This window comes from Cryptomeria japonica, chromosome 6, assembly GCF_030272615.1.
Source record: "Cryptomeria japonica chromosome 6, Sugi_1.0, whole genome shotgun sequence".
Taxonomy (NCBI): domain Eukaryota; kingdom Viridiplantae; phylum Streptophyta; class Pinopsida; order Cupressales; family Cupressaceae; genus Cryptomeria; species Cryptomeria japonica.
The window spans coordinates 39,146,869-39,160,865 of record NC_081410.1 but is presented as its reverse complement, the minus strand read 5'-3'; the positions used below and the strand labels follow the sequence as shown (position 1 = coordinate 39,160,865).

Genomic DNA, 13,997 nt, shown 5'->3' with positions numbered 1-13,997 from the left:
AAGTCTTTGAAAATCATTTAATGCTTTGTGTGTTCAACAAATTAACCCCCAAAGTCTTCCAAGACCACTAATGGCTCTTACATGACCATTTATGGCTCTTACATAACCATTTATGGTTATTTCAAACTTGTCTCCCCAAACATTTATTGTTTTGACCATATTCATCCATTTCACATTTGCACAAGAATTTATCCATTGGATAAAAAGCTTTATTTTTTGAATAAAGAGTTTATTCATTCAACTAACCTTGATTTTAAATCCCAAGGTCATATCAAGCATTTAATGCTTATTCCCTCCCCTCTCAACCTATCTCACATTGACATTTGTCATCTTGGAATTGGGTTGAAAGCCCTCACATGGATTGGAAATCATTCAATCCTGACCCTTGTTGAGATTGCTCAATCTCAACCATCCATTGCTCCATTTTTTTCTTTAAATAGAGCCCATTTCTTCATAATCCAGATCCTGAAAACTTGTATGCATTTAAGCTATAGGCATTTTAAGAGAGCATTTTAGCACAATTAACTAATATCTTGTCATTTTGGTTAAAATAAATCATTTTAGTATCAATAGCTTAATATTAGCTTCTTTATTAACATTTAGAGCAATATTTCAATCTCAATCCTCGATAAGCATCCATAGTGCAAAAAGCTGCTGAGAGCTACACTATTTTGGAACTTGGAGAGGAGAGGAACAAGGGAGAAGGAGCTAAGAACATGCTAAGAGGCATTTGGAGATGCCTCATTATCTTTGTTTCACTAGTTAGAGATATTAGCATGATTTTAGTGTCTCTCTTGATATGCCTGTTTAGATTAGTTTTTGATTGAATAACACTAACGGTTTCTTGTGTGTTTTGTGTTGTTTCTCTTAGACTAACCTTGTCCATTTTGCAGGGCATCACTAATTTATTTATAAATTAATATATTAAATATTATATATTACAATATTAATAAACATTAGATTAATTATGTGCAAATTTAGTTAGTATTCCCTGATTTTCCAGACTTTACACTGGTGGCTGACGACTTTTTTCGTAGCCAAAATTGATAAAACAAAAAGGGTTTTTTAAGGAAGTTCTCATCTTTCCAAAAATATAAGGCTTCTCTTATTTCGGCTTTAATAAATAATTATTATTTATTTTCTAATTGAATTTTGATAATAGTCCAGATTGATAGACTTATTGAAAAACACTCATAACTTTCAAACTGTATAATATTTTTTGAATCTGAAATATGCATCACATCCTATGCTTCGTCTACTATAGGGAAAAATTAAAAAAAAGTAAATTTGGTAAGGTTTTGACCAAGTTAAGGTGGTCAAACATAGGAGTTTATGAATTTATGAAAAGTTGTAGTAAAAATATCATAAAAAATTATTAAAAAACATGTGTCACATCCAGACATGAGTCTAATACTTATATTATAAATATTATAAAAAAATATTATGATATGATTGTGATTAGGGTGGTCAGACATACGTCTACTTCTTATCTTTTTCCTGAAATTTTAGTACCACTGCATTGAAATTTGAAATTTTCATCAAATAGGATTTTTTTTCTTCCAAAAAACAACTAGTAGCTTAGAAACTACATTCAATTTTCTATAGATTCTCTTCTTGCATATTTTAAAAATAATGTTCACAACTTATTCAAATTTTCATGTCAAGTTGCATAACTCTGATTTTCTGAAATTTCATTGCCACTTAAGGGCCTGTTTTGGCACACCATAATCCTGCACATACCCAATAATATAAAGATTATTTTATGGGGTAAGCAAATAATATTAGTTTGAGGCTAGTTATTAAAGTTCAATGTTTTACGATAAGTATAAATCTCAATCTGAGTAAATTTACAAAGTTGAGACCACTTAGAGTGGAAGTTTTGGACTTAGCAAAAAACACAAAAAATTTGTTAGACAAAACAGGATCTTGTTATGCTTTAGGGTCCCGATTCGAAATTTGAAAAGAGATCCTAGTAGTACTTATGTCTATCACATGGTGTTTCTTGTCTATCCTATATCTACGGTGCTTAGGTTTATCACATGGCATTGCACAGTTAGGTTTATCCTAGTGGTACTTATGTTTATCACATGGTGTTGCTTATCAAGCTTTATCTTGCTAGTGCTTATGTTTATCACATGGTGCTATTGCTATTAGTGTACATGTTTATCACATTGCACTTAATCCTATCCTTTCTAGGGGCACCTGTTCTATTTTGGGTAAGTGCACCAAGATGGTGAACAAAAAAGTGGTCACATGAAAAAAAAATGAAAATTTTCATAACCCGTGCGTGTTCTGGAAATTCAAAAACGTGGTAGGCTTGGTAACACCAAGCCTACCCAAAAACAATTTAAAAAATAAAATGTTCCTCAAAAACCAAGAACATTATATTTTATAATAAAAAATCAAAAGTTTCTCAAAACCCGTGCGGGTTTTGAGGAACATTATATTTTATAGTAAAAAATCAAAAGCTCCTCAAAACCCATACTAGTTTTGAGGAACATTATATTTTATAATAAAAAATTAAAAGTTCCTCAAAACCCGTACTGGTTTTGAGGAACATTATATTTTATAATAAAAAATGAAAAGTTCCTCAAAACTCGTAGGGGTTTTGAGGAACATTATACTTTTTAGAAACTCATGGGTTATGCAAAACTATAAGTTTTTGTCTTAGTTTTGCATAACCCGTACGGGTTATATAGAACTAGGAACCAAATAGGAAGTGGAGAGAGAGAGAGAGAGAGAGAGAGAGAGAGAGAGAGAGAGAAAATAGGATTAAGAGAGGGAGAGGAAGAGAGAGAGTAGGGAGTAGGAAGAGAGGGATATAATAGGATAAGGAGATGGGGACAGAGAGAGAGAAGGGGATAGGAAGAGAGGGAGAGATAGGGAAAGAAAGAGAGAGAGAGATAGAGAGAGAGAGAGAGTAGGAAAAGGAGAGGGGGTGGAGGGAGAGGGAAAGAGAGGGAGATTAAAGAGGGAGATTGTGTGTGTGTGTGTGTGTGTGTGTGTGAGAGAGAGAGAGAGAGAGAGAGAGAGAGAGAGAGAGAGAGAGAGAGAGAGAATAGGATAAGGAGAGAGAGAGAGGGGGGATAAGAGAGAGAATAGGGGGATAGGAAGAGAGAGAGAGAGAGAGAGAGAGAGAGAGAGAGAGAGAGAGAGAGAGAGAGAGAGAGAGATAATAGGAAAAGGAGAGGGGGAGGGAGATTGGGAAAAGGAGAGGGAGAGAGAGAGAAGGGGATAGGAAGAGAGGGAGAGATATAGGGAGAGAGAGAGAGAGAGAGAGAGAGAGAGAGAGAGAGAGAGAGAGAGAGAGAGAGAGAGAGAGTAGGATAAGAAGAGGGGGATAGAGGAAGGGAGAGAGAGGGAGATTGGGAAAAGGAGAGGGGGAGAGGGAGAGGGAGAGAGATGGAGATTCGGAGAAGAAGAGGGGGAGGGAGAGAGAGAGAGAGAGAGAGAGAGAGAGAGAGAGAGAGAGAGATAAGGAGAGGGGTATGGAGGGAGGGAGATTGGGAAAAGGAGAGAGGGAGAGGGAGAGAGAGGGAGGGAGATTGGGAAAAGGAGAGGGGGAGAGGGAGAGAAAGGGATATTGGGAGATTGAGAGAGAGAGAGAGAGAGAGAGAGAGAGAGAGAGAGAGAGAGAGAGAGAGAGAGAGGGAGAGAGAGGGAGAGAGAGAGAGAGAGAAGGAGAGGGGGAGAGGGAGAGGGAGAGGGAGAGAGAGGGAGATTGGGAAAAGGAGAGAGAGAGAGAGAGAGGGAGAGAGAGAGGAAGAGAGAGGGAGATTGGGAAAAGGAGAGGGGGAGAGGGAGAGAAAGGGAAATTGGGAAAAGGAGAGAGAGAGAGAGAGAATAGGATAAGGAGAGAGGGAGGGAGGGAGATTGGGAAAAGGAGAGGGGGAGAGGGAGAGAGAGTTGGAGATACAGAGAGAAGGGGATAGGAAGAGAGGGAGAGAGATATGGATAGAGAGAGAGAGAGAATAGGATAAGGAGAGGGGTATGGAGGGAGAGGGAGAGAGAGGGAGTTTGGGAAAAGGAGAGGGGGAGAGGGAGATTTGAAAAAGTAGAGGGGGAGAGGGAGAGAGAGGGAGATTGGGAAAAGGAGAGAGAGAGAGAGAGAGAGAGAGAGAGAGAGAGAGAGAGAGAGAGAGAGAGAGAGAGAGAGAGAGAGAGGAGAGGGGGAGAGAGAGAGGATATTGGGAGAAAGGGAGAGGGAGGGCAGAGATGGGGAGAATAGGAGAGAGAGGGAGAGAGAGAGAGAGAGAGAGAGAGAGAGAGAGAGAGAGAGAGAGAGAGAGAGTATTGTAAGAAATGGAGAGGGGGAGGGAGAGGTGGGAGAAGGAGAGGGAGGGGGATAGAAAGAGAGAGAAGGGGGAGAGAGAGAGAGAGGGGGGAGAGAGAGAGAGATGAGAGGTGAGAGACATTAGGTAGAGAGAATGAGAAGGAGAAAAGGGTGAGAGACTCAACAAAGAGAGAAGTGTGAGGGGGCTAGAGATGAGATAGAACTCAAGGAGGATAATTAGGGCTTAGAATAAACAAATAGAGTGATGGGGAAGGAAGATGAGAGAGAGAGGAAAATAAGGGAGACATGCATGTATACAAACATATATACATATATCTATATTGATATATGCATATATAACTATAGATATGCATATATACATACATAAACACATATTATATATGTATGTCTATACATATGTGTAGTAAATGCTATGTTTACAAGCATACATTATTATGTCTTCATAACTCGTACGGGTTTTGTGAAACACAAAATAATGGTTTTAGTTCTACATAACCTGTACGGGTTATGTAGAACTATGAATAGTACTTTTTGGTTTTCAAAACCCATGTGGGTTATGAAGAACTATGAATAATGGTTTTAGTTCTACATAACCCGTACGGGTTATGTAGAACTATGAATAGTACTTTTTGGTTTTCAAAACCCATGTGGGTTATGAAGAACTATGAATAATACTTTTTGTTTTTCAAAACCCGTGCAGGTTATGAAGAACTGTGAATAGTAATTTTTGTTTTTCAAAACCCATGCGGGTTTTGGCTTGGTAAGAGGGTTGGAAAACGACCCTAAGGCTTGCAAGCCCATTTTTCCCCCATTTTTGTCCCTTTACACGTTTTTTCATCTTCCAACATGATTTATCGACTTTGTCATCAGCAGGTTTACAAATGATCAAGTGGGTATCTCTAAAATTACCACCATAATCTCACACGTCTTCTCAATTTTCCAACCATATATTTTTTTCTATTTTTGGACAACATTAGCATAGTAAACTTTAATTTTCTTTACCAGTGCCTTGACAGTCCTCACAGACATATGTCTACCATTTTTTTAATAACTTTTGATATACTTGACCAAATTCAAAATAAATTACATATTATTGTTCTACACTAGATTCTATACACTTAAAAAAAAAAGTTTTCATTTTCAATTATTTTGATGCAAGTTATCCCAGCGCACAAATAGGTACCAAATTTTCAGGATGCAGTCACTTCAAAAAATCATAAAAAATAAAATACTCAACAAAAAATTACAAAAAAATACACAACTTCTAGATCGCACTCTTAACTATCATCCTACCAAAGGGGTTTTAAAAGTTCTAGTAAATCTAACTATATATTTTGTGCAGCACATGAAAACAACTATGTTATATGTTTCTAAAAAAATTAGGAACAGTTTTTCGTGCGTGAAAGGTTTGACCCTCTTAATCTTATCCAATTTTTTTAAAATTAGTAGTTTAGAAACTAGAATTAAAGCACTACAATTCTTATTCTTTTCTCAACTCCTAGTTTTTAGTGCATGACCTTCAAATATCTCTTTGAAGTTAAGGTTTACCCGTTTTTAGAAAAAAAGTGGCCACTTATACCCCCCTTTTTGTTCACCATCTTGGTGCACTTACCCTTTTATCATCTATAAAGTTTATCTAATTGGCCGCACATATTTATCACATTGCCGCTAATTCCTTCCTTAATCCTATCTTCACTCGGGCACCTGTCTAATTTTATCAAATATCCAACATATATTTATCACATTACTATTGTTTTTTGCCTTCATTTTAACTGCCTGACATATACGCACTAAGGGACTTCCTAAACACACAAAGGTTTCATATACGCACTTTGACTTGGCACATACATGTTCCAACACATACACACCACTATTCAACACAGACACGACTCTAGCACCTATATACAATTTTACTTGGCACATACATGTTTTTATGCACATACGCACCACTATCTCATGTAGACGCGACTTTGCAACCTATAAGAGACCCTAATGCATACACACACATTGTGCCAACATATACGTTATTACAAGCACACACACAGATTCTCTAGCCCTATACGTGCAATCATATCACATACATGGTCAAATCCTACATATACATGTTCAAACCCTAAATCTATTATATCATGTTTATGCTTTACATGACTTTCTACCCTAATAAATGCACCATAAATGCAAATGTACAAGCAATTTTGAGGTACATACCAACTCACAAATGTCTGCTACCCACTCGAAGTGTCAGACTTGATCAAATTGGTGCAATCTGACTGTCATGGCTCTCCAACTGTTGACTGCTCTCCTAAGCTCTTTGGATGCTCTACGCTCTAATCTCTCAAATGCTATGGATGCAAATGAGGATGTTCTTCCCCACTGCTATTATAAATAGGCTGTAGAATTGGTTGTGCTCACCTCTTAGTGTCTTTTCCCTGCCCGTTGAGCCCTTTTGAGTCCATTTTTCACCCGTTTGAACCTGTCATCTTATCCCTATCCCTTCTAGCCTTTCTTTCCTATTGAGATATTGCCTGTAATTTTTCAATTTTTTTTTACCCAATCTCTTGAGGGGGCATGTTGTCTTCCTTACCTGGGAAAAATGTTGTATTAGTTAATCATATCTTCTTTGAGCCAATGCAATAGGTTGTATTATCTCGAAGAGGGACACAATGTAGACACTTAAAATTGTCCTAGCTTAATTAAATAAATATTTTATTTATTTAATTATTTTATCCTAATCCTTCTATCAATTAAATAGACATTTATCTATTTGATTAATTCATTAATCCTCTTCTAGCCTTTCCCTATTTACATAAATGTTTTTTATTTATTTAAATTATATTTTCCCCAAAATTAAATAAATAGACATTTATTTATTTAATTGGCCCCACTTCTTCTATTAATTAAATAGACATTTATTTATTTAATTAATTCATTATCTTTTTGCCTCCATGACACTTGTCATTCATCTCTTAATTTACCTAAAACCACCTCTCTAATATTTTCCCATTTAATTTACCTAAAACCACCTCTCTAATATTTTCCAATTTTCTATACCTATGCTTTAATCCTAGTTGACCATTTATCTCTCCACCTCTTAATCTTTGCCAAACCCTAACTAATGCATCTAATCAACCTTCGTGCGATCAAGCAATCGAGCATCTATACAACCACAATCCATTCTTTGTTGAGCTCTTGTACACAATACAAAATTCGAGAGCAATAATATGAAGCAATATCAATGGAGATAGGAAACAATAGAGATCAAACCCTACTAAGCATGTGAATGGTATAAACTTTCATGTTTTGATGTTTTGCATGTTTTAGGTTCATGTTTTTATTGTATACTAGTTGATTTTGATTGTAGAACTAGGGTTTTATGTGGTTAGATATTTGTTTGGTTTTACAATAGTTTAACATCCCATTTTAACTATATACAATAACTACTAGATAATTGAAACCACTCTCAAACATTCTATCAAAATATACATGAAATATAACTTGAAGTATAAGAAAAAAAATACATATTGAAATGTGACTTAAATGTTATATTTCATGTATATATAAGTCATTTTCAATATAATTTTATTTTTATTTTTCATGTATACATAAGTCAATTTCAATATAAAAAATAAACAATATGAAAAGAAATGAGATCCTGTTTATGAAGCAGTGTCCCATTTTGATTTTGAAACGAGATCCCGTTTAAAAAAAATGAATTCTAGCACTGATTTTTTCTTTGGATTTCACTTCGAGAAAACACTTGGAGAGTCGACCCTTAGCCTTGGACCTGATTTGACCTACAACTTGAAGGCCATGCTAGTGTCCATACAAAATACTAACTTGAGACATATATCTGAAGACCTTTTCTGCAAATTTTTTTGAAGAAATTAAAACCCATTACAGATTAGACTATCTAAATTTCAAATATGTATTTTTTAAAATTGGATTAATTTTTTATTTTTAAAATAATTTCTAGTAAAAGAGGTCAATAAACTTGAAATAACAAGTATTCTTATTTTTTTAATAACTTTTTTGTTTCTACTTTTTTTGAAAAATAAATTATATGGCATCAAACTAGAGACAATTTTATACACTTTGAAAAAAATAAATAAAAATGATAACTTTATGTCAGGTTATGCTTGTCACACACAAGGGTTTTTCAAAACAACAATTATGTGAAATAAAAAATCAACAAAAAAAATATATTCAGAAAAAAATACAAAAATATCCTCATCAAAGGTAGGTGTGTTAAAAATATTTTCCCAAAAGGATTCAAAAACATAGTTTCATTTAGGTTAAATTAAATGCTTGTCATACACTGGCATGGTATGGTCCTTAAAAAGTGACTTTTAAACTATACTTTTTAGAAATGCCTATTGAAACTTAACATGTATCATCTACATATTAAAATAAATTACATATTTGGAAACTAGACTTCAAGTACTACAATTTCTACTATTGACTTATTTCAAGATTCAATCTTTAAGTGCTTCAAATTTTTAGGTCAATAGGGACGAATCTTGAAAAACATGGAAAACACTTTCACTTTTTAGCCAAAAAGTGGACTTGACTTCTTGCACACACCCATCTATTGGCTAAAACTTAGTTTCATGGTCTATCATGGAATGCATGAAACTACGGTGTGAAGGCCTATTTAATTTATACATAACATGTGTCAAGATGTGGTACCCAAATATGACATGTTCATTTGCCCCCAATATATAATAAGGGATGGAGAGATATAGGTCCACCTAGTGGGTAGTTGAGATGTATGGATAAATGAATGAGAATTTGAATGTGTGAATGTGTAGGATGTATTAGTAATATTCTAGGGTAGTCTCTAAAGAGCCTTGAGAGTAAAAAATATGAAACTATGATGACGTAGTTCTTAAAGTTCATGGCACCTAAGAATGTTTATCTAGACCTACAAGTATATATGGGGTTCCTCCAAAACAATCTCTCTCAATTTTTATTAACGAGTGATACTATTTGAGCATGACAAGGATAAATGCATTCTTGAAAAAAGTGTCAGTTGAGAATAGTGTAAATTTACCCACATGCATATTTTTCCTTATGTACATTATGGGTATGAACGAACTATGCCAACAGATTTGGGTGGGTGGGTGAATGTTATCCAGGTGGTCTCAGTTCATTCTACTAGTTTCCTAATCATTCCAAAAATCATTATTCTAGGGCAATCTCTAAAGAGCCCCGAGAGAAAAACATTTCCAAACTATGAAAAAGTAGCTCTCAAAGTTCATGGAACCTAAAAATACTTAGTCTAGACCTATAGATGGATATGAGATCCCTCCACAATAAAAAATCTAAAATTTTATTAGCTTCATACTATTTGACCACACCAAGAATAAATGCATTCTAAAAAAAATATTAGTTTGGATCAGTGTAAATGTGCCAAAAAGCATATTTTGTAGTATGTGCATCATGGGGTAAAACTGATTGTGTCAAAACATCTAGGTGGATAGATGAATTATAGGAGAGGCCTCCATTCACTCTGTTAGTCTCATGATCATTCCATACTACATTATTTTAGGGCAATTCCTTAAGAGCCCTAAGATAATTTTTTTTTCTAAACAATGACAGAGTAGTTCTTAGAGTTTGTGGCACTTATGAATGTTTTTTCTAGACCTATAAGTGGATATGGGATGTCTCCAAAATAAAATCTCATTTTTTATCAACACGACATTGTTTGATCCTATTTTTATTGCATTCATTATGGGCCCCAACCAACCATGCCAAAAATTTCAAATGGATAGGATGAACGCTAGGGAGGAATAAATTCATTCCCTTAGTCTCTAAGATCATTTCATACTACATTATTCTAGAGCAGTCTCTTAAGAGCCCTTAGAGAAAAAAAATTCCAAACTATGATGAAGTGATTCTTAGAGTTTGTGGCACCTGTGAATTCTTCGTATAGACCTAAAGGTGCATGTGGGGTGCCTCCACAATACCCTTAATTGGTTTTGATAGCTCAATATTGTTTGACCATGGCAAAAAATTAATGTAAAATTAATTATTTATATTTAGCACAACCTTGTTAGAAGGTATATTTTTCATTCACCTTGTGGGGCCCAATTGATTATACCAAAATGTTAGGGTGGTTAGGTGAATTTGAAGGGAGGAATCATTTTTCACTGTAGGTATACTAATCATTTTTTACTTTAGGCTTTTGAAAAAGTCTCTTAAGAGACCTAAGTGCATAAAAAATGCCAAAATATGATAGAGTGGTTCTCAAAACATATGGCACCTCTGGATGTTCTATCTAGACCTATAGGTGTATGCAGGGTCCTTCTACTATAACCTCTCTCTATTTTTTTAGCTTGGTTCTATTTGGCTATGGAAATGATGGATGCAATGTTGCACAAAGGATCACCATTAATAAATCATCACTACCAATAGCTCACATTAATTAGGTAACAAAGATAACCCTGACATTGTGATAAACAACCATGTTACTATTCTCAACAATTGACTATATATGAACTGTAATAATCTCTTCTCTTACCCCAATGCAATATACTAATACAAAAATGACCATAAAGAATGGTAACTAATATCTAGTCTACATCAATACTAAAAATATCTATGGATATAGGAAGTCAATGTGTAAATTATCAATGTAACCTATGGGTAAGTACAACCCACTAAATTGTACAACTTGTAGATCCCAAATAATGAAACATGCAAAATTATCATTGCATGAATTACCTATACATTAAGATAACAAAGAATATATAACTTGTAGAGATCCATGACTGAAACACCATATCAACTCTAGATTTGATTTACCAAAAAATCATCAAATGAGTAAATATAGTCAAGGAACCATACAAGCAACTAGGAGATAAGAACAACCTTCTAATGTTGAACACTCCAATACTTGTTAATCGCATACATGATTTTGCCATGCTAATACTCAATATGTATGTAAATATTGATGACACCATAATGATCACATCGCTATACCTACACTTAAATCCAATTGAAATAAGACCGCATGTCTCACATACATATCAACCATTTCATTAAAGTAAAAGATAAATTGTGTACATATCTCTTTCAATTCTAACACTCTAAAAGTAAATGTACCAAATTTGATAACCTACTATACTATCTATTGATTTAATAAAATATATACTTAGACCACAAATTTTTTTCTCATAAATTTATTTGAATTCTTAGATAATCACACATCAATATCTAGAATTATATACCTTCTTAAACATGAATAAACCTCTATCTATACTCATCCAAATAATAAACCACCCAATCCAATATGTAGTACATAATAAATTCTCTTTCATTACTTATTCAAAATTGAAAATCTAATTTCATATGCTCAATATATCATTTGTTAACCATTCTAGAGAAAAATTAACTTCAGGAACAAAAATTTTAGATAATAATCGAAATCTGAAAACCTAACCTATAACAATACATGGATTTTGGACGGTAAATATATTTATTCTTGATTATAACTTTGGTGTAACTGTGATTGCTGGACTGGGCAGAAAACATATATTTATAAGAGTTAAAATTTAACCGTGCCTCTGATAATTGATGACATCAACTTATGATGTCAGTTTTTGACGTGGGATTTATTTGCATGTCTGCGTCTATTCTGGTTTCAAAACGGACTTTTCGTACATCGTGTTAGTGATCGGTTAGTCAATCGTAACCGTTAATTGCAAAATCAACAGTATAAAATGCGCGACAGTCAATCCGTACTGTCATTTTGAAGCCAGAATAGACGCTTCCCACCTGCACTTGATACAGGGAAAAGAAAGATGGGGAGTGGAGAAAGGGGCTCCAAATTTACTAATCTCCCAAAAACATCGTCTTTTTCATCGCTTACATCAATTTTAATCTTTGAGCGTGCTGATGACTGCTGAGCCTCCAACTCACTGCTACTACTCTTTCTGCGCCTCTTCTTGGACTCCATGTGACCACACTCCGAGACCCACTCAGCGTAAGCGGAGGCGTTGAGGGGAAAGTTGAGCATAGCCTTGGCCCCTCTCATTTTAAAAGCGGCACGGTCATATGCAACAGCGGCGGCCTCTGCAGTGACGAAAGTTCCAAGCCAAATGCGGGCCCCATGCCTGGCGGAGTCCCTGATTTCCGCCGCGAATTTCCCCCAGGGTCTGCGACGCACTCCTCTGTAATGCGGTTCACACGGAACAGAAATCTTAAGCGACGAACTAATTGTCCGTCTATTGCCGCACTTCGATCCCTGTTCCGTATTGGCAGGCAAATGATCTCCGTGAATGCAATCATCGCCGAGCAAATGTAATGCGATCTGTTGCAGAGCAGAATTATACTCTTCACTCATCATTTTTGGGAGCTGCTGTACTGATTTTGAGTTGAGTGAGGTTTGTTAAATTGAGTGGGAGTGGCTTCTGCTTCTTATATAGGGCATAAATAGGGACGGATTGGTGGAGGAATGGTAAGCAAAAGAGTGAAAATTTTAAAACTCTAACGTTGATTCTCGTGGTTTGAACGTGGACCGGTCGTGGACCATGTTCTCTAGAAAGACCTATAAAATTATTAATGGCGTCACCTGTTAACAAAAATTATATAAGATGGAAATTTGTTTTTTCAATATATAGATATCAATAAATTAAATAAATTTAAAATAATGTTAAAGTAAATAAAATATATAATAAATGAAAATAATTTTATAACCAAAGTAAATGAATTATTTTTAAAAAGATTTATTAAATATAATATACAATAAATAAGAGTCATCCGTATTGTGGTCTATAAGTGGGTTATTCCTTCCATATATATATATATATATATATAGTAGAGTATAAATAATTAGAGTAATAGTTATATGTTGATATAATTATTTATAATTTGATTTAACAAAATAAATAATTATAAAATAAATTTTTATTATTAAAGATAGTTTTTTAAAAATGAATAAAAATTATATAATCTATTATAGATCTTGAATACAACTTTCTTGAAGCATAGAGATATTTTTTTAGAGTAAAATTGACTTCTTAATAACAACTTCAATATTGGTGAGATTATATATATATAACCAAAGTACATACAATAGTAATAATAATTTGCCTAATATTATAGTACATGTTTAAATTTATATATGTAATTAAATTACTTTATTTTCATTAAATTTATATTACATATTATAAATAGTTAATTTGTATTAGATAAAATTGTATGCTTTGTACTTTTATGTTTCTAATGTATGCTTTGTGCTATCATGTTTCTAATTTATGCTATTTGTACTTTTATATTTAAAAAAAATATTTGAATGGATTGGACGGTAGATAAATTCATACTTGATCTCAGCTATGCTGACTACTGACTGCAGGAGATGACAATGACGTCAGCTTTAGATGCCATTCACTCCCTCATCTGCACCTGCTACGTTTCCCATGCAATCAAAGTATGCACGTAAATTTATTTTATTCTCAACTAAAATATTATTGTTTTTACATATACAGATGAATCTGGACTGCTAGGAAAATGTTCCAACGTTTATATATTTGTTTAATTAATTAGAAATTAAAAGTTATAGTTTATATGGCAGTGACGTTTGGAAGGATGGTGTTGTTTAATGGAATGATGTATGAGGTGACGTTACATGTTGTGTACAATGCATTCAATTATGAATATTGATCACAATAGATGTGTATTTAAGCTTTTTTAATCAAGGGAG

At 34.1% G+C, this 13,997-nt stretch overlaps 1 protein-coding gene across 1 annotated transcript; it reads right to left on the bottom strand.

The window, feature by feature from the left end:
• Positions 1-12,026: 12,026 nt before the first annotated feature.
• On the bottom strand, positions 12,027-12,641 carry LOC131072164 (ethylene-responsive transcription factor ERF104-like). The gene has a single exon (XM_058008242.2). It carries the CDS (start codon positions 12,639-12,641, stop codon positions 12,027-12,029), a length of 615 nt encoding a protein of 204 aa, XP_057864225.2.
• Between the last annotated feature and the right edge of the window lie 1,356 nt (positions 12,642-13,997).

Excerpts from the sequence above, each read along its gene's own strand:
- LOC131072164 (XM_058008242.2), bottom strand. The coding sequence starts at position 12,641 with ATGATGAGTGAAGAGTATAATTCTGCTCTGCAACAGATCGCATTACAT.